The sequence below is a fragment of the Mixophyes fleayi genome, chromosome 3 (assembly GCF_038048845.1).
Source record: "Mixophyes fleayi isolate aMixFle1 chromosome 3, aMixFle1.hap1, whole genome shotgun sequence".
Classification (NCBI taxonomy): Eukaryota; Metazoa; Chordata; class Amphibia; order Anura; family Limnodynastidae; genus Mixophyes; species Mixophyes fleayi.
Window position 1 is genome coordinate 233770183 of NC_134404.1, and position 26616 is coordinate 233796798.

The 26616-nt window shown below is 36.9% G+C and overlaps 1 protein-coding gene across 4 annotated transcripts in view; it reads left to right on the forward strand.

The window, feature by feature from the left end:
- Window positions 1–26616, forward strand: part of PACRG (parkin coregulated) — a 468816-nt gene that overhangs the window by 267254 nt on the left and 174946 nt on the right. For 3 of the 4 annotated variants that reach the window (XM_075203277.1, XM_075203279.1, XM_075203276.1), the window contains 2 exons: window positions 3371–3542; window positions 15215–15364. In XM_075203277.1, the coding sequence (XP_075059378.1) occupies window positions 3371–3542; window positions 15215–15364 (322 nt within the window). Of the gene's footprint in view, window positions 1–3370; window positions 3543–15214; window positions 15365–21786; window positions 21901–26616 lie in introns of all 4 variants that reach the window. The other variant, XM_075203278.1, reaches the window with a different exon arrangement.

Below are 26616 nucleotides of genomic sequence, written 5' to 3' on the forward strand. Positions count from 1 at the left end.
TTTTGAATTTTCAGGTTTGTGGGCTAAATAGTTTGGTAACCCAAACAGCAGGATCATTTTCTGCTATAAGTAGGATGTTATGTTTGACAGAACTCTATATTTTATTTAATGACAAGTAACGTTTTTTGTTTTTATTGTCTACCAGTAAGTTTACAGATAATTGCTCACTGTGATTAAATATTCCTGCTCTCCCATCTAGTTAGTAATCTCTTCATCTAGTAGGAAAATCACCCTTGTTTCAAAAGAAATAATACAGCCAATCACAGAAGACAGACGGTTGTGGCTCTTATTAATGCAATTACTGTGTGGTTTGTGGTTGCTCCACTTGGGGACTATCAAGACTGTCAGAAACTGGTAGATTTAGGAAGCTCCAGTAGTATCCTATCCCATTTTTGTCCTTCAGACAGCAGGTGTCTGGGAGGCTATTATTGGAAATTTGAATCCCGGGATCCCTGTATCACTGTCTCATAACAGCTGCATAGAATGCTTTGCCTGAAGTCAGAACACTGCATATAAAGTTACACAAAAACATTATTGCGGAAAGCATCAACAATACAGAGCATAGTGGCAGAAATTAAGTATTTTCATTAGAATATAAATAAAAAAATAACTACTTTCTGACAGTATAAAAGGTTTACCTCCTGGTTTTTTTGGGTTGTTTTTTTTTTACATTTCTCTCTTTACACCCATTGAATAAACAAGCAAAAGGGGATCCAGGCAGAGCTGTGATTTCATTTGTTATATGTGGTCTGAGCACCATAAAAGGTGAATTTAATCATTGATGAGGAACCACAATTTGCCACAAACACATTTCAGATATTTTCTCGGCAGAACACTGCACAAATGCATTTTTTTTTCCAGATCATAAAAATAGTCACTACATCTTTTATAGTAAACTATTAACATATGGCTAATTAAAACAAACATTATTCCTGTTTGTGGTGTACTGCAAATTATGTGCTAGTGGCAAAATCTGCAATGCAGAAAATATCGAGAGAAATTGGAAACTGGGGTTTTACAGCCACACAAGATAGTTTTAAATAACATTTTGATTGCATTTAGTTATCTTACTCAGAGTATTCCACAACATGAGATTAAGGTTATGTCCACATATTTATTTCTCTGTTTGGGCTCATTGGAAACTGTAATAGAGGACACAATGACAGTTTTTTACACTGTTTGATCTTACATACAGTCAATGCACCTTAAAAAAAAGTGGGCCTAACGCCAAGTTGCTAATAAAATGATTTGCTTTTACATTGCTATTACTTTTTCTGATGCGGTATAGTGGAAATAGCCTTTAAACTTATCAGTTTCCCTGTAGCACCAAGGATAAATATTTAGATCTCTGATGGCAACTGACTGTTGTAGTGAAAGTTGTAGTCAGAGCAAGTGGTGTGATTACAGATGGAGAAGCTGAGACAGGTTACCGGCTTGCTTGGCTCTACTCAGAGAAGTAGATGTGTTAAATCGGTTTTACAACACACTTTTATTGACACAATTTGCACCAAAATAATTATGGGTGCGGTTGCTTTTAGTATATTTTATTTCAGCACCAGTATAATTCAGCATGCTGTTGTTCTGTCATGTCTCATTCTCTTGTGTATCTTAGGATAAAAGTGCATAGCCAATAATGTTTGCTTGAAGATTTATTTAAATATATTAATTGCTGATATGTTTAAATGCATGCTAAAAAAACTCATGTTTATATGAGTGCTAAAAAACTAAGATGAACAGCGTAAATAGGAGGTTCACAAAATATCAATTATTCATAATATTAGACAATGTTTCTTCTCTATTGAGTCAGAATATACCAGATAAAATCACTATAATTATTAACTTCTTAATCACTAAAAATCATGAAAATGAGAGAATAATGAAAAAAATAATAATAAAAAACCAATTGATAGAGGACCACCAACAAGTTAATAACTAATTTGTTAATTCTGTGCTCAAAGTAAAAATGGTAATGCGCATTACACTATAATTCTAGATGTTATAGACAGCTAGAGTTGTTCCTGCCCCTTATTACACGTGACATGTGATTTATCTATAATATTATATTATAGATAATTCACATGTCACGTGTAATAAGGGGCAGGCTCAAGGGAACAGGCTGTAACATTTCTAGGGAGAAGTCATCTAGTCCTCTTGAATCCAGGAAAACTGCCCTCCCTCCTATTCACAGCTGCTGGATCTGGTGTTTTCGTTGGCTGGTTATGGAGTTCGCCTTCCTGCTGGTGTGCTCTGCGGTACGGGAGGTGCTCCCCGCGTCTTTGCCTTGGTTCTGGTGCAGACACGACGGTGTGTTGAGCTGTGTGGTGCACGAATTCTGGTATCTGGTACGGGTGTTGGTTCAGCCCCTGATGTATGGGGAGCCATGTGATGCACAGGCTCAGTGCTAGGACCATGGTCCTGTGGCTGTTGCAGCGTTTGATGTGGCAGGTGAGCACTGTACAGTCAGTAGGCAAAGTTGGTGAAGTACACATTGATTGTAGTGAGGCGTTTGGAACTCGTTCCCTTCGAAGAGTTGGCTTAGATTCAGTGCAAGTACTCTCACTGGGGGCTGGCTTGTGGTGCATTATGATTAGCCCAGAAGGGTTCAGGTTCTGGAATGCCTGGGAATATTGTCCCAGTTTAAGGATAAATTATAAGTATGTGCTCAGGAAAAATGGTGGATAAGTACTGATGTTCCGAACATGGGAGACCATGATGGGACATTTGGATTGTTATTGAGAATTTGCTGATGCTGTGTACAGTGTTCTCCCTCCACCATACAAGAGGGTGTTGTGTCTTTATTGCATTATGATAAGTGTTATCAACCACTAAGCATTTAAACAATAGCTCTGAGTTGATTTGGTTGCTATGGGCTATACCTTAACTTTTTCTTTTTAGTAAATCTACTTGCAAATGTTGTTTTATAGTGATCACATAGATTATAAAAAATGCAAATCCATCTGATTTTACTGAGCATACTCAAGGATTTGCAAGTAAGGCTGGTAAAAAATTTTTTAATGGATGTGACATTCTTAGTAATATTAAACTGTAAAAAGAAATCTAATGATATGTACATTTATCTGTTCAACTAGTTTTAAATCCACAGGAAAATTTAGATTGACTGCTGCAAAAGAAACAATTTCATTCCAGTGAAGTCAAACCCCTTAGGCAGACTAAAACTCATAGCCAGTCAATTAGCTTAATTTTAAATATCTGTTCCCCACAATGTGTCTTTAATAGTTTATATCTGTAATAATATTGCTGCTGTATGAATGGTTAAAGACATAGCATCACTTTCATTAAACCATTGTTTTCTCCATCGCTTCTGTTGAATGTTAATTATATCATCTATTATTTCTTAACCTCTTTTTAGGTGGAGATTGAAAAATTGGATTATCATCACTACTTGCCTCTGTTCTTTGACGGACTTTGTGAAATGACACATCCTTACGAGTTTTTTGCACGTCAAGGAGTCCATGACATGTTAGAGCATGGAGGACCAAAGATTCTTCCTGTCATTCCTCAGCTCATTATACCCATAAAAAGTAAGTACTGTATGTGGGTGAAAGACTAAATATTGAGTCATTTTCTAATATTATCATGCACCTGCAATATACTACATTGCTATGATTTGGAGACACCAAAACTTTATTTGCTTCTGTAATACTAAGAGTAATGCTATCATCTTTCTTGAAATAAATAACACTGCTTACTGTTAGAAAAGTGCAGGTTACTTTATGAACAACCAACTCCCTTTTGTTTATATAAGATACCACTTCAGCAAATGCCTTCAAGCCTCTTTAAGGCACTATTGTATGTATGGCTTATTGGCTTTCAGGGCACCTTATGGAGTAAAGATTTCCTCGAACCTTCATATTAATCATTGTCTCCATAGAGTCATCTTTTATATAGACATTGCCTGTGAAATTAAATTGTGTTACATATGACGTTTCAAAATGCAGGCACAATTATTAGCAACTTCGTATTTTATTGAAATTGGCAATGTAATGTATTTCCCCAGGTCTCTATTAAGTCATAAACCTGGGAGTGATATGAGCATTTCTAAATTATCTGAAATGGTGCAGTGCTCTTCTTACCAAACAATTTATTAAAAGCTTCAATTTAAAAAAGAACTTCAAAAATTAAGCTCCTATAAAATGGAGTGGAACCTATACGAAATGTGGTTGTTATTAAAGGATCTGCAATTTCACTCTTTATGCTATGTATGTATAGTGTAACTTATATGTCAATCAAGCTGAAACACTGACGATGCTTGGTCTTGTGCAAATAACAGTAACACAGTGCTGGATGTCTCAATGCTAGAATTCAGATCTTTATCCAGATAGCAAAGGTGCCCTACATGCAGGGGAAGGATGGCACCTTTTGGCCTTATTGTCAAACGTCAGCATGTGGCCCAAGCTTTTCTACCAGTGAGACGCAAAGGAAAAATGGTGTTGAGAAAAGCCGTATGAGCACAGTCTGCCTAATATGAGTTCGGTTTTATGTAGCCAAATAAATATATGAAAACATGTTATGTCAAGACCTAGATACAACACATGACCAACCATCTGACCACTATTCAATGCAGAGACTATACTGGTGACCTCTATACAACATAGAGAGCATTCTAGTAACCTATATACAATACAGACAGCATTGTAGTAACTGATGTACAATACAGAGATAACTCTAGTGACCTCTGTACAATACAGAAAGCATTCTAGTAACAGCTATACAATAAGAGAACATTCGAGTGAGTGATTTATGCTATGCAGACAGCACTGGTTTGCAATACATGTATCATTCTAGAGACCTCTGTACAGTACTGAGAGTGTTCTAGTGAACTCTATACAATACAGAGAGCATTCAAGTGATATATAACACAGAGAGTATTTCAGTGACATCTATACAATACAGAGTGCATCAGAGTGACACATATACTACACAGAAAGCACTCTAGTTACCTCTATACAATACAGAGTGCATCAGAGTGACACATAAACTACACAGAAAGCACTCTAGTTACCTCTATACAATACAGAGCAAATAATTAGAGATGCTTGGGCTCGGTTTTCTGAAAACCGAACCCTAGGGGATCCGAGTAGGGCTGTCTGGGTACTTTCGCACATCCTCGTATCTGAATCGAAGCAAAACGTCACTGTTGCGTTGTCGGATCTCGCGGGTTTTGGATTCCATAAGTACCTCCCTCCCCAGGAGATTCAGCGCCATTGCTCACACAGAAACAGGGGTAGTAGTGTTCTTGTCACTCTCTACTTCCATTGTTCAGTGCCATTGCTCATACAGAAACAGGAGGGGTAGCAGTGTTCTTGTCACTCGACAAAAATTGACTGGAAATGACTGGAAATTAATGTTATTGAGGTTAATAATAGTGTAGGAACAAAAAAAAAAAAAAGAGTCAAAATATGTGATTTTAGAAAAAAAAATAGGGATTTTAGAAAAAAAAATAGGAAACCAAAACCAAAACCAAAACACAGGAGGGAGGTTTTGCCAAAACCAAAACACAAAGTTATTTCAGATCTAAAACCCAAACCAAAACCAAAACACGGGGGTCAGTGAACATCTCTACAAATAATAGGGACTTAAGTACAGCATACAAAACATCCTGGTGACCTGTATACAATATAGGGAGCATCTTAATAAACAATATACAATTCAGAAAACATTCTTGTAACTACTAGTCAAAACACAATGCATACTACTGACTTCTGCTCAATTCCAACCATGTCATTTTGAAATGCAGGTTATCCACATATCTCTTGGCTTTATAATACAGGCCTCCTAAATCTCTGATAGTGTTACAGTGCAGACCCTTAAACTCTCTGGTGGCTTTAGTATACAAACTCCAGACCTATAGTGACTTTGCTATACAAACCCATGGCCTATGGTGGCTGTACTATGCAGACCCTATCATCGTCATCATCATCATATATTTATTTATATGGCGCCACTAATTACACAGCGCTGTACAGAGAACTCATTCACATCAGTCCCTGCCCCATTGGAGCTTACAATCTAAATCCCCTAACATACACACACAGACCGAGCGAGATGAAGGGCAATTTAGTAGCAGCAAATTAACCTACTAGTATATTTTTGGAGTGTGGGAGGAAACCGGAGCACCCGGAGGAAACCCACGCAAACACGGGGAGAACATACAAACTCCACACAGATAAGGCCATGGTTGGGAATCGAACTCATGACCCCAGTGCTGTGAGGCAGAAGTGCTAATCACTTAGCCAACGTGCTGCCCTACCCCAGTCCTTTTACTATACAAGCTCTAGATCTCTACTGGTGATCAAAAAGAACTTCCTACCCCTCTTGCGTTCCCACACTGTCTCTCATTGTGCTGGAGAAGAAGTTTGGCTCTGCTGTAGCACCAACATACCCAGTGGACAGCTTTTCATACTCTGAATGGTGGATTGTTCCAGCCATTCACCAATCTGTATGTGGAGACCTCCAGGCCATTTACTAATTATTGCTAGCAGCCATCAACGGAGAAGCCTACCACACCCAGTAACTATTCAGCTGCACCTGGTGTCTTAGAGTCAGACAGAGGCAGTGACATGCACTGTGCATCCATAGGCAACCTGACCGAAAAAGTTTAAATTGGTAGGGCAAATACCGCACTGCCAAGCATGCTCTAAACTGCCTGCATATGTGCTAATAGAGCTCTTTATTGTAGTGGTAACATAAATTGTAGATGACTTTACCAAGCATTAAATTCTGAACAACGTTCCTCTCAGATGTAGATGCCTCCACCTTTCTGCTGGTTAGGGGAGCGTGTTACACATATGTCTGGTCAATATACTGCCTGATATAGATTTTATGTAAGTAGTATACACTATAAAAGTCATAATATTGACACTTTCATCTTTATTAAGTCTACCAACAATGTAGAATATACTAAATTAAATGTTTGCAGAAGAACATTTATTTTTTCAATTACTACCTGCTGCCTGAGATAGCTACCTCCGCTTGTCTCATTATCTCTGCTTGTCTCTGCTTGTCTCATTATATTTACACACCTGCAGAGGACAAACGAGTAATAAACATGTTCTTTAGTGCTGTTCTAATGGGATTACATTAATTACAGAAAGAGTCAAACAAATACAAACTAACCTACAATTACAAAATGGCACAAGTGATATAAGTATAAGCAATACATGCAGGAAATGACAATTAGCTGCAGTAGTTGTGTTAAAAATTGGTCCAATATTGGTGGTATAGAACAGGTAGAAAAATGTGTTTGAGAAGAATTAAAGGACACATTAAGTAGGCTCTCTCTAACCTTTTAGTAAGACCACACCACCATATTACACAGCACTTTACAGATAATTTTTAATCACTCAAATAAGTCACTGCACCATTGGAGCTTACAGTCTAGATTTTTTACCACACAAACACACTAGGGTCCATTTTGTTCAAAGCTAATTAATCTAGCAGTATATTTTTGGACCGTGGGAGGAGACCGAAGCAACTGGAGGAAATCTATGCAGACTGCAAAAAGATAGTGCCTTGATCATCATCAGCTATTTATACAGAGCCACTAATTCCAGAGCACTGTACAGAGAACTCACTCACATCAGTCCCTGCCCCATTGGAGAGTACAGTCTAAATTGCCTATCACACACAGACAGAGCGAGAGACTATAGCAGCCAATTAAACTACTAGTATGTTGTTGGCGTGTGGGAGGAAACTGAAGCACCCAGAGGAAACCCATGCAAACAGAGCATGCCCACACAAACACTGGGAGATCATACAAACTCAATAAAGATAAGGCCATGGTCGGGAATTGAACTCATGACCCCAGCGCTGTGAAGCATATGTGCTAACCACTAAGCCACCATGCTGCCTAACCTATCTACTGTAAGATTTGTTCTATAAATAAAATAATGTGCCTCATCACATGATTTACACTTTTCAGGCATTAATGTAAAATAGAACTAAACCAATAAAAATGTTTTAATGTTCTGCAGTTGGAGGGTGAACAGCGTTGGGACTAAATTGTATATCTGAAATTGTCCCTCACACAATTGTTATAGCAAAAGATCTATTGCACAGTATTTTGCAAATAAAAACCAAATGCCATCACCAGAGTGCCTCAGAAATATTTTTTGTCCTTTTAGGCTAACATAGTTAACACTTTAAAATAACTTCCAGGGGAGTTTTGTTATTGAGCAGCGTCATCTAAGCACATCATGTCAGATACTGTCTCGGTGGACTTGAGCATTACAATTTATATCAGGTCATGTTTACAAAGTATAATTATAGCAAACTTTTGACCTCGTTTAAATTCTCCTGTCTAGGGAGTAGTGAAGTCACAACAAAACTTCATACATATGAAGTTATGTGTCAGAGCAGGCTGTTGGTCAAAGATGCAAAGTTCTGGCAACAAAATGTTCAACTTTTACTTCACCATTCCACAGGAGGGCCGCTCTGTATTGTATATAAAAAATTGCATTTTACAGCATTATAGTCTATGAATAAAGCTAGGAAGACGATGAACAATTAGTTCTGCTGTGTGGTAGATTTGGAGTAACATTTGCAACACTTAAGTCTAAATTACACTGGCCAAATGCTGCAAAGTTTTATACAAATATTTCACAAAACATTTTACTTCATGTCTATCTTTATTACTCGGTTAGTGAATATTAAAATAATAGGGAATACTACCAGACAACCCTCTATAATTTGAATGTCTCTAAAAAGTAGGAACAGTTGGCATTTATGTAGCTAATGAAAATAAAGCTGAAGATTTGTACAATACCTTTTAGCTGAGAATGCACCAATCTTTTCCCTGAGAACTCTCTGCTGCCATCACCCAGACTAACAATCTCCTAATATACTCACACCAAGAAAGAGGATAATTACTCCACCCGGACACCTCACAGGTACTTAGCCAGGTGACTGTAAGCAGCCAGCTAACAACCAGAGGCCTAAACATGCCGGTGCTTTTTCCATCAGTTTTGGTTAATTTGAATTTTGTGCATTTTTGAAGCATAGGACAAAAAAAAACACAAGTGGCAGGGAAAACGCCTTTACCCCAGTGTTTCTGAAGCCCAGTTCCCAGGAATCACTAATAGTGCGGGTTTTCCTTGTGGCCAGTTAAATAATTATACCACCTGTGGATCTATTACAATGTGTCATTCAATAATGACTACACTTTACTAATGGCGTAAGTGTAGTTGCTAACATTTTTAAATAGTTTCTAGTGTCTAAGTGCATGTATATTATAGGTGCCTCCATAAATTCCTACTTGTCCTGTTTCTGTTTTGGATTGCACTGTGATTGGTATTAAATGCTATTTACAGAATTCTTCTCCAAATTATTTTTTGAAATAAAGTCCCACTTATCTTTATAGAGAATAGACATTAAAAAGACATTTATCACTTTAACATGTCCCCCCAAGAACCTTTAGACCTCATTAATTCTATGGGGCCATTGAATACACTTGGGAGCTGCGTAGGTCCATGGCCCTCTCAGAGTATGGTAAATACAACTGGCCCATCTGCAGGGGCTTGCTGGCAAATTTTAGGCCGGTGGGGGGAGGGGAGCGATACTTGGCTCAGCAGCCAATTAGGAAAAATAAAATATAGATATCCCAGAGACCCAGCCAAGGTAATCCACTATGGGACTGGCCCCCCCAGTCCAGCCAGCCCCTGCCCATCCGAGTGAAAAAAATATTATCCAGAGAGTCACTCTGTTACAGGACAGTTTTATTGGCTGCAAGGTACAACTCAATGCCTGAAGTTGGGTACTCACCTATGCAATTATTGCGCAGGTGACACAATTCTCAACCCTTTGTTCAGATATTGCAAGTGTGTACACTCCCACCATCATGTTTTATCATACCAAAACACATTGCAACGTTTGATTTGGTTTTCTAAACCTATAACAAATCAGTATCAACGATGGAACAATGTTGGGCAAATGTGAAAGTTAGTACGTACACAGCAGCATAGACAGATATCTGTAAAGTGTGTGTGGAGTCACAATCTTTTCAGCTGTTGATTGTGAGAGATGAAGATCACAGACCTGACGGTAAATCGTGTAGGTGTATGCACATGAATCGACATGCTCATCGGGACTTTCAGTCGTTGGTGAAATCGTTACAGAAATCACATCTGAAGTAAGATTGCGTCGTTGTGTACCCTGCTTAAGTCAACAGGTTGCACAGTCCACTATACTTATTTTCCTGCACACACAGACACTGGAAGTGGAAATTAAGTCATCGAAAGCCCCTACATTTCACCCCGTCCTCATAGCACCAGACCCTCTGGCTGGATACATTGTATACAGAAGTCACCCCTAGCAAAGGATTGGTCAAAATCAAACCTATAACCCCAACACTGTCCTGCCACTACAGGCCCCGTAGGTGAGGGAAATACATCATTATGGGCTTTACAGTGCATGGGTTTCACTGCATATGCGCTGCCCCCACACATGTTCAGAAGAAAAGAGTGGGAGCCTCAAGAGGGGGGACTAGCATCTCTGGGCCCTCCCTCAAATTTTGCTATGAAGCCCAGTGATGTTCAGCCCCTGATTGGGAGGCATCAATGTTAACCATGTCACAGATGAAAGAAGGAGATCTCTGTTGAAGTGCAAAAGACAAGGCACCAACCCAAAGCAGGACTGTTATGTGACAGTATAGAAATAGATTTATGTTTCTTATTTTTTGTTTTTATTTATTTATTCTTTTATTTTGGCTACCTTATATTCACCAGCTATTTTTCCTAGCAAATAAAGTGAAGGAGAGGAGATTGTTAAGCATATGAACATGTTCTGTTCACAATTACATGAACTGTAAATATAGCTCTGTTTACATGAGATTAGGTCAGCAATCTAATGAGGAGTGGTGTGATGGAGTGAAGGGAAAGGACATGATTTGGAGGGCATAATGAGATTAGCACAGAGGGTAAGCCGATATGGAATGACCAGAAATGTGAGGTATAAAGGTATAGGCAAGTACAGAGGAAGAGGTTTGCAGGTACCCAGCAAGCTGTTGTGCTGCAGTCACTTGCACTAGTTCCTTAATCAGGGCAGCATGAAATGTACACTTTTTCAGAGCAAAGCATATACATGTTTGCTATATGTACTATGTGAAGAACTTAGCGTGCGCCTATAAATAGAATAAGAATATTTTGTGTATTTGTGTAGGCTACTTTTTAAATATATTTCAGACATCCAGTGATCAGTATCAAGTTTGTTTCATAAAGCAAATAAGTAATTATTACAATAATGTCCTATTGAAAGTTTTCTTAGAATAATATTTATATTCTTTTGGAAATTATGCATTTTAGCAAACAATTTAAAAAAAAGAATTATGTACAATATAGCGCTAAACAAGTTGTACACATTTTAAAAATATTCTTACTTGGAAAAGAGGTCTTTTCTAAATGTGTTTTTTTTCTGCACGACATCATTTCAGTACAAATCCTTCCAAAGAGAATTGTTAACTTTGCAGTATTTAGTCACTGGAACATATACAGGCTGTATCTGTCCCTTCACAGGTTGACTTCCTGTTGTCACAATGTACAAAATAAGTAACTGTGATTTCTTTATACTTTTTTATTGAATAGACTAATAACAGAGCCAATGTGAAAGAAGAATAGCCTGCCTTCTTGGGGGCTAGTGAGGTGTCAGCAGAAACTGTGGGAACAAATACCAGTCACACAAGGCAGCGTTTTATAACATCAGGGCCGCAATCCATCTTTTAGTTCGTTCAAGGCTTTGACTAATAAAGGACTTTTTACAATTCCCAGCAGAGTCCAGCTTAATTCCCTGCAGTGCCTCAGGGGCCTGAAATACATTGCTTTGTAGCAATAAAATAGGAAAAAAAATGAAAGAATAAAAAGCATAATCAGTGGTTTTATAACTGGCCCACATGAGTAAGGGTTAAGGGCTCTGTATCAACATATGACATTATAACCCTGACTTGAATTCATGAGATTTCCTAAAGGCATATGACTGTTATTGAGAAAAAATGCTTTCTAACTGGACCAAGGCTAGCTCAGAAATACTAAAATTAAATGTGCTTGATTGTTTCAATGTCTGGGGTGTACCTGCTGTAGTTATTGACTGAAAAAAAATGGAGTACAAAAGTCCAGCAACACTCAACCACTTGTATACATGTGTATTTACAACCATTTCAAAATAATGTAATATAAATACATTTTATTTAATATATAGCCAGGTAGCCATGATGTCTAACATGTAAAAAAAACCCTGTAGATCAGAATGGATGTACTACATTGCTCCTTAAAAACTGTGTCTGGCTGGCTTCTGAATTACTGTATTCAGCATTTTGATCACCCCTATATATAGAGTATGTATAATATACACTTTTTAAAGATGCTTTGAAGAAGCAGCCATATTTTGTCTTTTCCCGGGTAGCATGCAGAGCTTTGGTTGACTTGCCACACAAATGCCTTTGAGAGTCAATGTAATATTATAGAGCGCTGTAATGGAATCAAAACGATGGGATATAGAGAAAGCTCAAAACAAAAAATTAGTTTTACATTACATATATTAAATGGGTTTCCTATAAATAATCCTTATACACTGGAGGCCACATGGATACCCAAGCATTTAAATAAGGTTTCTAGTATCAGAACAAATAGAACATTTAATGTCAATCCAGATTCTATCAGAGAAATAACTATTCCCTTTTGTTAGCCACAATCATAACTCAGCCACACATGTCACTAATACTTTTGGTATGACTCCTATTAAGCCTTCAGTGCTAAGAACGAGTGGAACTTGTCTTGCACATATACCTCTAAGGAACGGTGAGTCCCTTCTGTCCTTACTACTGAGGGGATTCAAAGTAGTTAAATCTATACTTACTCACCCTCCACCACTGTTTTTGATGGTGAGAGCCTAGAAAAGATGATGATGTCATTGCACTGGTGCAAGATGACATCACTGAGTACATTGGTGCTCATCCCTACTGTACATAAAAAAGTGCAGTGGGGATGTGGTGAGGGTGCTAAAAGTGCCTGATCTCCCCCATCCTGGCACTTTACAAACTAAGGGGCATCCTCATTTGAAAGAGGACAGTCCCCTGTTTCATATTATGTGGCCCCCTTAGACATTATTGTTTCGTGATCACCAGACAATAAAACAGTACACTACGGAAAGCATTAATATTTCCAGATACAGGGGGTTATAATGCCCACATCTCCTACACATTTTATGCATTTCTTTCCAGACAATGCCAACTATCATAAACAATTCATTATCATATTCAAATGGAGATTTCATTTAGAACCCTGCTTTTTGCCAGTTTTGAAAAGGTGGATTAATTCTAAAGCAAGAACCACAAAGTATTAATTGGTGGTGTTTAGAAGAAAAAAACTATATACATTTGCTTTTAGTTCACTTTCTTGCGATTTCAATAACAAAAACACTTTTTTGTTATTTTGGGTTTGTTACCTTTGCTGTTTTAGGAGGTATTAGCAAAGTAATGGAATTTTCTGAAAAATAAAAGTGTTTTGAGAAAAAACATAAACAAATTACTTATAATGATGTTGGAATGTAAGCGGCCATAAAAGTGCTAAAATAGACCTAGCATAAAACTACTTGCCAATGTATCTTTAAGATTAGAGTCTCTACCTTTTATGTATTAGAAGTCATCAGGAATATGTTTGGCTAAGAGAAGGCCCTGTTTCAAATTGTTTAAATATAATTCTCACCTTAGCATAATCATTGTTATAGCCAGAAATTAATGCTAAGTTCTGAGTTTCTTTCATATCCGATTAATTCTCTCTTTAAAAAATGACACTACCTGTTCTCAACTTCCTCAAAGGATTTTTTTTTCACTAGGTCCTAATTATTATTTATAAACCTTTTTAAGTTTTGTTTGCTCAAAAAAAAAACGTATTTCCTGAAACAATTACACTTAATTTGGCATAAGTGACTAACTATTGTAAAGGAAGGGAGTAATATAACGATATTGTAGTAAAAATATGTTTACTGTTACATATTAAGTTACAGCAGTTATAAAGTTCACAGCATATAGATTGCTTACATCCTGGTCTTTCATGATTTCTATTGCGTCCTATGCACTCACCAAAGATCAGAGGTTCCCACACTCCCCGCTGTATAACACATTCAACTTTTTAACAGGTTAATAAAGAATGATGAATTTGCCTCTACAGAAAAGAAAGTAGACATCACAAGTATCTGCCATCACAAGGCAGACAAGACATTGTTGCTGATTTGTTGGTATGAATTAGTACAGATTTGCACCTTTTAGTAATGTTAGTAAGTAAACCTCTGTGTCTTCCACTTGTTAGCGTAGGGGTAAAACATTTATCATTATATTGCAGCCACAGGCAAATTTTGAGATTTGTTTTTTTGTATGCTTATGAATGCCATATCATTAATCGGACAGATTGGCAGAGGATTTAGACCACACATTTTTGCTTTTCATAAAGGCAACTTGTTATGCAACAATGATCAGGTTGAGCAGTCTTTCAGAGCCCATTCCTCAGTTTAAACCAGGTAAAAATGGCAAAGTTAATTACTTGTCTATAACATGTGTTTTATTTCTGGCTGCTGATCTTAATTAGTTTACTGGATTTTATGAGTAATATAGTCATTTTAAATGTATGAAAATAATTGAGAACTCCACAGTGAAGTGCTACATTGAAAATCTGCTGATCAGTGGACACTCAGATGACGCAGCTTAGAAGATGCTTATGACTAATGAAACTTTCATTTCACTGTATTTCTTTGTATTTATTTTATTAAAACATCACACATTGATACATGCAATTTTGTTGTTTGAGAGACTCATAATTGATAATAAGGCAGCTAACCACTATTCTGTCTTGTCTTTCTCTTTACATACATATCTACATTTCTGCATGGTAAAGCAACGTACTTAATTCAGAAATCTAGTACAAAATCTGTATTTATAAAAAAGAATGGTCAGTTATTGTTCATGGTTATAACAATATCAATGGTGCTATTGCTCTCTATGGAGACATATTGCAGTACTTACCCATAATTATAGATATAATTAAGCAAGTGAGGAAGTTTGTTCTCACAATTGTGTTGGTTTTACATGTAGCATAGTCTCCTTAAAACATATATGTGATAATGTAATCTGGCTCAAGTTGAGTGGCAACATAGGCTGAACACTGATGGATGCCTAATATGAAAACTGAACACCTATATATTCTTTTTATAGATGCTTTGAACATTCGCAATCGGCAAGTAATCTGTACCACACTGAAAGTTCTCCAGCACCTGGTTGTCTCCTCTGAAATGGTGGGTGAAGCTCTTGTGCCTTACTACCGTCAGATTCTCCCCATCCTCAATATTTTCAAAAATATGAATGGTGAGTCTGCAATTTTACTTGTATGTTTCATTTAAAAATATAAATTGGGTTCTTTTCTAAAGGCTTAAAATGCACATAATTTTTCAACTTGATACAATTTGTTTTAGCGTAAAAAGAACCATGGAGTATGGTAACAATGCATAGATAATATATATTCACAGCTACATCCAAATACATGTGGAGATCACAGCAATGTAACTACCACATTTCCCAGTGCTGGGATCTAGTAATATGAAATTTTAATTGATGGCACCTCTCTCACGTACAGCTTATGAAACAAAGAACATTATGAAACAAAGAACAAAATCACTGAAGCAATTGTGTACTCTTCTTATATATACATTTTAGAGTTTTGTAGCTGTCTCTGGAGTAGATGAGTGTATTGTGTAATCTGTAGAGATGGGCGGGCTCGGTTCCCCGAGAACCGAACCCACCCGAACTTTGGGTATCCGAGTACCGAGCCGAGTAGTCATCATGACGTCGTCGGATCTCGGGGCTCGGTTCTCGCGATACTTGAAGATTATAAATACACGCCTCCACAGCAATCCATCGCCATTTGAAAGAGAGAGAGAGCAGGGTGTAGTCACAGGCTGATTAGAGCAGGGACAGAGAATACAATATTCTGATTCCAATTGTGCTAACAAAAATCACTAGAGAAGAGAGGAGGATAGAGGATTTATTTTTTTTCAATATTTGGCACTCAAAGTGATTTTTGGGTGTCCCCCATTATTTTGCCTAAATATATCTGGCTGTCAAAATTACTATCTGTCAGCAGTATCTACCAAATAATTTTTAGCACTCCCCAGTGCTTTTGGGGTGTCCCCCATTATTTTGCCTAAATATTTCTGGCTGTCAAAATTACTATCTGTCAGCAGTATCTAACAAATAATTTTTAGCACTCCCCAGTGCTTTTGGGGTGTCCCCCATTATTTTGCGTAAATATTTCTGGCTGTAAAAATTACTATCTGTCAGCAGTATCTACCAAATATTTTTTAGCACTCCCCAGTGCTTTTGGGGTGTCCCCCATAATTGTGCATAAATATTTCTGGCTGTCAAAAGTCATATTTGTCAGCAGTATCTACCAAATAATTTTTAGCACTCCCAAGTGCTTTTGGGGTGTCCCCCATTCTTTTGCATTAATTTTTGTGGCTGTCAAAAGTCATATTTGTCAGCAGTATCTAAAACAATTTGTAGCACTACAAGTGCGTTGGGCTCATAATGGATTCTAAGCAGTCCACATATGAGCAAAATGAGCAACCAGGTTCTGTCACAAGTCCTGATGGTAGTGTTCCCAGTACGCCATCTGGGAAAGGCGATGTCAAACTACACAGTCTTTTGAAATCAGTCAAAAAAACACACACCAATTTTTTTTTTACCGTGTTGAAGCGAAAAAGAAGTGTAACTGAGGAAAAGTTAAGTGCCGATAAAAAAAAAATTGCCAACATGCCATTCTACACACGCAGTGGCAAAGAGAGAATGAGGCCTTCACCTTTGTCTATAAGTGGCAGATCAAAAAATGTTACCTAGCCTACAAGTGGTGTACAAGTACTGTTACGCGTGAAAGCCGAGCTGCAAGAAAACAGTAAGGCATTAGAGGATAATGTATGCTCTGAATCAGAAATGACACCAATCCCTGGGGAGAGTCCATCCACCAGTGGTATGTCTAATCGTGAGCATTCTGTTAATGACAGTGTACTCATAAAGAAGGGTATTTTCAGCAGTTCTGCTGATGTGTGCTTTAACAGCCCCAGTGTAGTCGGTGATACACCAATTGAGGATGCCACTTTTGAATTAGAAGAGGATGAGGGGGAGATTTGTGTAGGCGACGAGGGCACTAATGATGATGTTGATGATTATGATGCAGACAGATACGAAATTGCCTTTCTCAATTTCTATTTATATTCTAGACTCTATAACGGCTGAATAGTTTACTATTTTACTCCTAGTGGAGAGGGCGTCTCATGCAGACAGATACCAAACTACCGTGGTCCGTATATTTTTACTTTCTAATTCCACAGTCTATGCAGGCTGCTTTTTTCTATTCAACTACAAGTGGAGGGCGGGGGGGGGTGCATAGATAGCCACCAAACTACCGTGGTCCATTTATTTTTACTTTCTAATTCCACAGTCTATGCAGGCTGCTTTTTATCTATTCAACTACAAGTGGAGGGCTGGGGGGGGGGGGGGGGCATAGATAGCCACCAAACTACCGTGGTCCATTTATTTTTACTTCCTAATTCCACAGTCTATGCAGGCTGCTTTTTTTCTATTCAACTACAAATGGAGGGTGTAATATACACCCAAAGGTGATGGCTGCATTGCCAGTAGGCAAAGATGAAGAGGAAGACAACCAGGTTTGTGTGGAGAATTAAGGACGCCCTACCAGAGATAAAACTGTTTTCTTCCTAATTTATTAGCTATAGAATTACCTTACTTATCCAAGAAACAGGTGGAGCACTAAATTAGGTTATTTTATGCACAAAGACATTGATTTTTAAACCAAACTGCAAAACAAAACCAAACAAAACCAAAACCAAAACACGAAGGTAATCCAGATCCAAAAACAAAAACAAAACCAAAACACGGGGGTCAGTGACCATCTCTAGTTATCTGTGAATGTGCTATAAACTTGAGCCTAGAATTAGAATCAGCTCTTGAAGCACCCAAATTCCAATTGACAGCCATTGTTCTTTGTTCATTTGATACATAGCCAGGTTTAAGTGATAATGGCAGTTTCGTAATTTCTGTCAAAGAAAAGTTGTTAATTGTATGAACAGCACTTTAGTCAACATTGCATTTTACCTTCACCATGGACTCCTTCTCCCAAACTTGTGATAGAATCAATTACTGCTACTTTAACTGTTCATTTTCTGCACTCTGATATAATACAGAAGTATAATGCAAGAAAATGTTTTGAATTATATGCCAGATATTTTTTTCTCACTGGAAATAAGATTTATATCTTCATTGGTTAGACCAGGGGGTAAATGTATCATACCCCGTTTTTTTTAACTCGCCGGGAATTGGCGAGTTGACAGCTAAAATTTAAAGCGGCGCTGGCTTGTAAAGGTAAGTGCTACCTTTACAAGCCAGCGCCGCTTTAAATTTTAGCTGTCATCTCGCCGATTCCCGGCGAGTTGAAAAAAACGGGGTATGATACATTTACCCCCAGGACTTTAGTGCATTCATCAATATTTCATTTCATTTAGTAGTATGATCAGTTTTATTTTTAAGGAGAAATCCAGCCAGAATTTAAACTATAATATTGCTGGCTGGCAAATTTTAGCACATAGGTCAAGACTTCAACACTGACCTATGAACAGCAGCCCATTCAAAGTACTTGTTAATTATGCACTCACCACAGTAGCTCACCAATGCCACATCTTACACTTAAACCACTATTTCTAATTCCCAAAGTAAGTACAGTCATGCTCTTAATCTATACAAGAAGCGGGCTGTTGTGGGCTAAGTAAGCAATTGTAAGGTCCTGTACATTATATCCGTCATGCTGAGATGCATTCAAGCCCTTACAAAAATGCACCAAATGATAATGTGTCCTCTCTGGATACAGGCATTCATAGAGAACGCTGGTTGGACGTTGGACTCTATAAAGTATAGGAGATGGAGAAGGACATTTCTGTCCAGTGAAGTAGAGTGCTTGACCACAAAACCAATGTGAAAGCTATTGGTGCAGACTGTAGTTTGAAACCCTCAGTAATCACAAAAATGATGCAGCAGTAGGGATGCTCATTAACCTTTTGTATTGATATTGCCACATTTACGCATTGGGACTGGTAAGTTAATTGCATTGTGCAATCAACACCAGAAAGACATGGGTAACATTATACCCATAGAGGAGTAAACATGTATAGCGTTTTAGGGTAATTTAGGGTAACAGTACAGTGTATGTTTTTACATGTGTCTCTAATCACGAAACAATGTTACAATTATGTGTTACAATTATATGTCAATATATATTGTAGCTAAAACTGTTACAGAGAGAATGCTCTTTAAGATCGATACAAATTGAACTACCGTGTATATTTGAACACCATTCATCCGCAGAGGTTTAGGCAGCGCCAGACCCATACTATTACCAAATATAAAGAAGTATATTTAAAGGGAGGGGGGACATCCCTCTTAAAAGGGTTAATAGGCAGCAGCCTGTAGAAAAAACCTTTGAGTCCTCTGAGCGCTAATCCTGTTCCTGTATTCTTAACCATATTCATATGGTTTGCAGTGCATATTGGAGAGTGCATCAAATCAGTGATCACGGACGAGACCAATAATCATATCGCAGGACCCTGACTAAGGGAGTTGACTGAAGATAAAATGCCATTTTGTCCCAAAGTTCCTGCTTGCTGAATGCGGAGACAGTTACCCTATACATGTATCTTACTCCTGCCAAAGGCAACCTAGCATGGGACAACATAGCTCATTTTGAAACATATGTTAAAAATATATATAATTTTGGATAAGATTTAACCTTTTCAGTGCCAAAGACAAAAGAGTTACACCTTTGAAGCACAGTTTCTAGATGCTTACCAACATACATCTTACGTCATGAAGCTACCAAGAGCCCATGCATTAGTTTGTTCATTGAACTGGCAATGTCTTCACAATCCCCCTACTCTCCCACAAAACAATATTTAATTTTTATTAAATAAAACTTTTTTTCCTTTTAATGTGCTCTCCAACCCCTCGACTGTAGATGGATTTGGGAACATTTTTTAATTAAAAAAAAGTTCACTGCACCTAATGCTTCAGTTTGTTGGCCATGGTGGCACTATGCCCCGATATCCCTTTACTTTTGGAGTACGGTCACCTTTTCTTATATTCAACCTCTTCCTGGATCATATGATTGCAGCTTGTTGTGTATTGAAATATTCAACTACATATAATGTTTTTTATGTAAGTTATTTTTTTAAAGTAAATTTTAATCCCACATTTCAGCATTGTAGTTAGAGGAACAGTACCAGTGTGTTGTAATTTTCTATTTTAATTTTGCTTTTTGTAAAGAATCTTTTTGTAAAGATTTTGCATGTAAGTCATATATTACATGGGTTTGCTATGTTAGATCATACATGCCTAATTTCTGGATCTCCCCTCTAGCAGATACAGATGGGAGGTCCAAAGAATAAGTACAGGAGGCTTGACAATGTAATTTGTATCATGGTGGTCTGAATTCAATTTTGTCTTGTAGTGAGGGATTTGGCCATGCCAACACAAATCCTGGAAATTTGGGAGTCTCCAGAACCCTAACATTCAGTTACATTAAAATGGTCACTTATTTCTGCCAGAAATATAGCCTCCCTGTGTACTTGTAGGTACAGATCATTTTATGTGCATTTCTGCACTTTAAAAACTTGCAATTACCTATACGTTGCTTGTTCATTGTCCTTAAGTCATCATCATGCTATATAACAATGAATAGTACATGGAATGTTGTACCTTTTTAACTTACATCTTTTTATCCATGCAGTACTAAGCAGCTGAACGAAGTATTAATTGCAAACTGTGACTCAGTAAAAATAAGCAAGCTTGCTTATACCCCAGGGGGAACACCCTTATAATATGTCTACCAACATCATGGAACCAATGTGAGGGACCTATTGTCTGCTTCACAATTATCCATTTATATGTGTAATATTGAAGATGGATGGAAGGATATAGCTGATCCATTACCTTACTATTCCTTATAGATGCTGTTTTTTTAAGTGCCATTATTGCACTTAACAGAGAGAAAATAAAAAAATAAAATAAAAATAAAGATATAGCCACTTTAAAAGCTTTTGATTGTAACACAGTACATGATTTGAAATGCACTGAGGAAGCTGCTTTGATTGCTGAATATGTGTCATAATTTATAAGTATCCAGATGTTAGAGTTGTGGATCATTTCAAATCTGCAATATATTCCTCTTTGTACACACTGTTAAATGTGTGATATATTTTATGGCAATATTGTACTGTTCCTTCCTGAATATAACCTCAACTTCACTACTTACTTATCACTGCTGTCTCGCCCCTTCATTTGCTATATGTATTCTTATTTTTGCCCTAGTGTTTATATCAAATCCCTTGATAATTATGTTTTTATATGTATATTGTACTGCATTGTAGACCTTGACAACTAAGCCGTCAAAGTACAATAGCTTGATTGAGTGAAGCTTCAGTGTTCTGGATCAAAAATATCATATTAATAAAGAAATTCGTACTTCAAAGAGCTCAATTCTATTGAAGTCTATGAGACTGCTAGCACTAAAAATGAATGATGCTACTTTTCAAGGAGTAAGAGTACTTCTTAATGAGTAAAATTTAACAAGCATGGGACATTGCTGTATAATAAGAAGTAATAATCTTTCATTTCTATAAAGCTTTGCATGGAAAGGTGCTTTATATCCACTTTACCCATGCTTTCAGTTTCAGTGTCTATCAATATCTGCCTTCAACTTCCCACAGAGGCATTGCCACTTTTCATAAATGTTTTATGAGATTCAGGGAAAAAGAACAGTGAGTAAATGTGAGCATAAAAAGGTTAGTATTTTGAATGGTAATAACACTGGCTGCATTTCTGATTGCAAATGCCATCTACTCTATGAACTCATTGAACCATTAATATTAACATGTTCAAGAGACTACACTCCAATGCTTTACTGTTTTTGCTGTATTTTATTTAATTAAAATTAGCATTTTTACAATACTGCTTTCCCTACTGCTATGGAACAGAATTGACAGTCATCGAATTGCCTCATTAAATGTACTTAACTGCTAAACTTCATTTTAGCAATGATGAAAAAAATAGGCATCCAAAATTATAGTTGTTGTACATTCTGTGATCGTGGTATTTCTAATGATTAACAAAGGCCTAGAGATTTCTTGATAATGTTGTTATTGATGTGTTTGTGTAAGATAGACTGGAATACGTGTCTCTTGTGTGCATAATTAGAACCCATAGCCTTATCTTGCAGGTAATGAACATAAAAGGCAAGTCTAATAATGACGATTCAATGAGTTACATCCAAATATCAGACTATCTATTGTCAGTAAAAAATATTTCCCTCATGAGACTTTCTGCTGCAGCCACATATTTTTATAATTTTCTTTATATTTTCTTATGGCATCTTTCATTCTGTAATGTAGCTTTATATAGCAAATTATATGTAATGTGATGGTGGTTGTTTTGGGGCTTCATTAGACAACTCATGGTTAATAAAATGTATTTTTCTTCCACATATTTGATTAAGAAATGATTTAGTTTTGCTTTACAGCCATGTATTGACAAATGTCTTATGCAGTCTAACTATATAGTAAAACGTCTATAGTTTGGTTTTTCAGTACTTCATTCACTTAATATTTATAGTAGTGATTGGAGAGGTTCTCTGTGAATAGAATTTGATTATTATTCATTATAATGTATTCAGTATGGTGAAAATCTGCACTGCACCAATTAGCTTCACAATGTAGCAACAACCGACAGCTATTTCAGTTGATGATTGACATGTTCCAATTTTAGTCAGTGTCAGCCTTGCTGTTCTCTCTCAACCATTGCCCTGCATCATCTTCTTTTTTTATTGTTTAAAAATGTAAACAGTATATTTTGCTTTTTGCGGGCACTAAAAAGCTGTTACTGATCTTCAACCACTATATACCATAATGTTATTGTATAGTGTTCTGGTGCAGAGAGAGAGACAAGAGGAATGCTCTGAGGTCAGCAGAGCAATCAGTGGCTTGTAATTACTTTACAAAATTATTTTAGAGGATATGTTCTTGCAATTGCAATTCATGCTGTCATTTTATATTATATGTATATGGGTCTTTTGTTTGTTTTAGTGAAAAACCTTTACAAAACCTACTGCTTCCCAGTTACCTCATCAATCTTTGTGTGTCCCAAGAGGCAGTGACATATTAAATTATATCATCAGTACATTTAAGAGGTGGGATTGGATTGGCTCAACAGCCGCCACAAATGGGAACCAGAGATTTGCTTGCTGGGCGATGTAAATAGTGGTTTTGGTATACTTCCTGCCTCTAGTGATTTGTTTCAGAGTATATCAGGGAGTACATTTAAAATGCAGCAACTGGGTAGCTATCACAAGCCAAATAATCAGCTCATAATTAAGATATTTTCTAAGGGCATGACCTTAAAGAAATCATAAATAATCTTAAACATTAACTGCCACTTTTATTACTGATTTAAATTAGAGTGCTACTTTAAGATGGAACTAAAGCTAAACTAAAATATATGGATACAGTGTACTAGAGAACCCTCTTGTTTGTCAGACTAGCTTATATTTGTTAAAAAAAACTTTTGGATGCTGCCATATTTCCTGAGAATGCCCACTCCCATGGGATAAATAACAGCCCTAGAATTAATAAATACACCTGTTCTTAGCAGCAGTATATGCTAGAACAGGTCTATACCTGCTGATAGCTCTCATTTTTCTTTTAAATAGCCAATTAGAGCATAACCTATAATTATAATGATATTGGAACCCAAATTCATTTCATTCATGGCATCCCCATTCAGGAAATGATGAGATTGTAGGTATAATGTAAGTCAGTATGTATTAACCATTTACTATTACCAAAGCTGTGGATAGATAGATCTTACATGAAGCTTTAATATGTGTTTTATTTTATTGCTGTATGTATATCTCCTCTTTGTTGATTGGATATCCTTTTAGAAAACAAGCTCTTATGCATCAATGGAATGAGGCTTCATGATTCATCATTGCCCGCATACCTCCCAAAATGGAGACATGCATAATCGGCTGCCAATCCCTCTAACTCCTGCCCAGATATATCTTCCCACAAAAATGTCAACTTTTGGTAAAACCAAGCCCCTTTTGAATAAGCCCCATTACCTACTTAGGCCCGCAATTCGGCGCTGTCCTGTTAAATTCTGAACATTTGGGAGGTTCTGTATGTAATTTCGGTTGGTGTTATGTTTAGAAGGTTGCACTATTATGTCAGATTAAATATGGTACTTTGTTACACCTGACCAGTAAAAAAAAAGGCCTAGGTGTCTCATACTAAACCCATTGGTATAGTATATATGAAGATGCAATACAGAAGAGCACAAAGGTTCACCTATTTAATGTTGAAGATAGTTGAGACGTAAATTATTGGGTGGCTTTCATCAATGCCTACATTAGCTGTGTATTTTCTGAACCTGCAGTGAGTCTACCTGTTCTTCTACTGTTATGATGGACCATGGAGATGGTGCTCCAGTTACAGAATCTAAGCATGCCAGGTTTTCTACTTTTATTTTATTGTATATGTTTAATTCTCTTTCTGTAATACAGATTTGCTAAGTACCCCTTATCCAATTGTTCTATAAATGTACAGAGCATTAAGGAAGGTTTATAGATTCTACATTTCCAGAACATTCATATATATAGTCACAAAGAAACATTATCATGTGATTTGTATACTGCAACCTAGACTTTCGCATCCCTAGAGGAGAATAAGTCTCCTGCTTCCCGGGGTCTCTCTGCAGCATGAAGTGACAGCTGCAGGAAATTTAAAAGCGAATTGCAGATTTCTAAGTATGAAGAGGTTGAACATCCTCTCTAATTGCTCAGAGAGGGGGGGCTGTGTTTCCGCAATGGGGTGTGAAAGAAAAAGCTAGAGAATGTGAGTGAGATTCCATAGAGATGATTATGTCTTTTTGTAGGACCCTGCTAAATGTTTTTCTAATGTGTCACAAAATATCTATGAGCTATGAATTTCTTTTTATACTGTGAGATCTGCCAAGAAAAACAGTGCATAATTTAGTATTGGTTTCTTACAAGAAAATTATAGTTATTGCAGTGGCAACAGTACCGTGGTGAGCTTGAAATGCTTTGAAATTCAGCACAGTAGGTTGCAAGAATGGTTGTAATCAAAGGGTTAAGCTGTAATGTGTAATTTGAACAGCATGTATAATTATCCTTAAGGAAATCAGAGTGTTCTAAGTATTGACAGTGAATGAGTTTTATCGTTGAAACAATGGCAAAAAGTGCTATTTATGCAAGATAGCACTGGGGCTTGGAACCAAGCCACCAACTGTTTTGACCTGTCAAATCTAAATCCCTGCTAATACTGAACCTATTAGTCTTTGTATTCTTGAAGGAAGAAGAAAATGAGAGCATCTTTGTTGTTAATGGAATAGTAAATAGCACCCATATTAATTTTAGCAGCACATTTGGCAATTGTGTTTTGTTTCTCATATATCTACTGACATTCGTCTGCCGAAAGCACAAAGCATTTCTAAGTGGTGTTCATTACACAGACTTGAAACTGAAAGCATGATTGGAGAGAGTGCAAAGTATTCTGACATGTTTTCAAGTAGAACAGAACTAAGAAAATGTGAACTACAGAGACTTTCTATGTTTCCAGGAGATTTTCTTTTTATTTTATTCAGCAGAAGCTTATCAGAATATCTCCTGTGGCTAAAGATTTATTCTTACTGATGTTTTTTCATTATTGTAGTACAACTGTCATTATTTGGGATTAAATATAATATATTTCCTAAATCTGAAAAATGTAAATGTAGCATTTCATGTATCTATGAATGTTTAATTTCCGTTCATAATGATAGATCTCAGTCTTTCTAATTCAGCATTGCCAATGTGTAAGGGTAAAACAAGAGAGAGTTTAAGGGTTTGATTCAGATATTCATGAGCAGGCACTCATATAATTAGCACAAGTGTTACTAGAAAAAATAAAGACATTTGTAAACATGCCTGACGCCCTTCTTTATCTAATAACAATTTATTAATATTTATATGGAATGTAATCCTTATAAAGCCCCAGTAACCCTCCACTGCAGACACTAAGGTGTTCTAGATGTAGGTATGGAGTATTATAGACTCCACACAACTCATCATCCACTTGAGTATACAAATCCATTTATAGTTTATGCTGTTTTCAAGCAAATAAGCCAAACTAGTCATCAAAAACTTACTTTTAGTTATACCATCTACTTTGTGGACATCTCAGAATATAAAGTGAAAAGAAGGTACCGTCATTAGAGTCAATACTGGACCCACTGGATATTTGGAGCATGATGGAAGACAATATGGAGATTAGCTCTCTCCTACAGGCAGACTGGTTTGCTTTTTTTAGAGCTCATCAGTGTCAGATATGTTTTCCTGCTCACCATGTGAATTGATAAATGGGCCTGTTTATCAAAAGGAGAAAATAATCTGTGTCTGTAGCATAAACAGGTTTCTCCCTATCTATCAAAGGTCCAGATAGAGACAGACT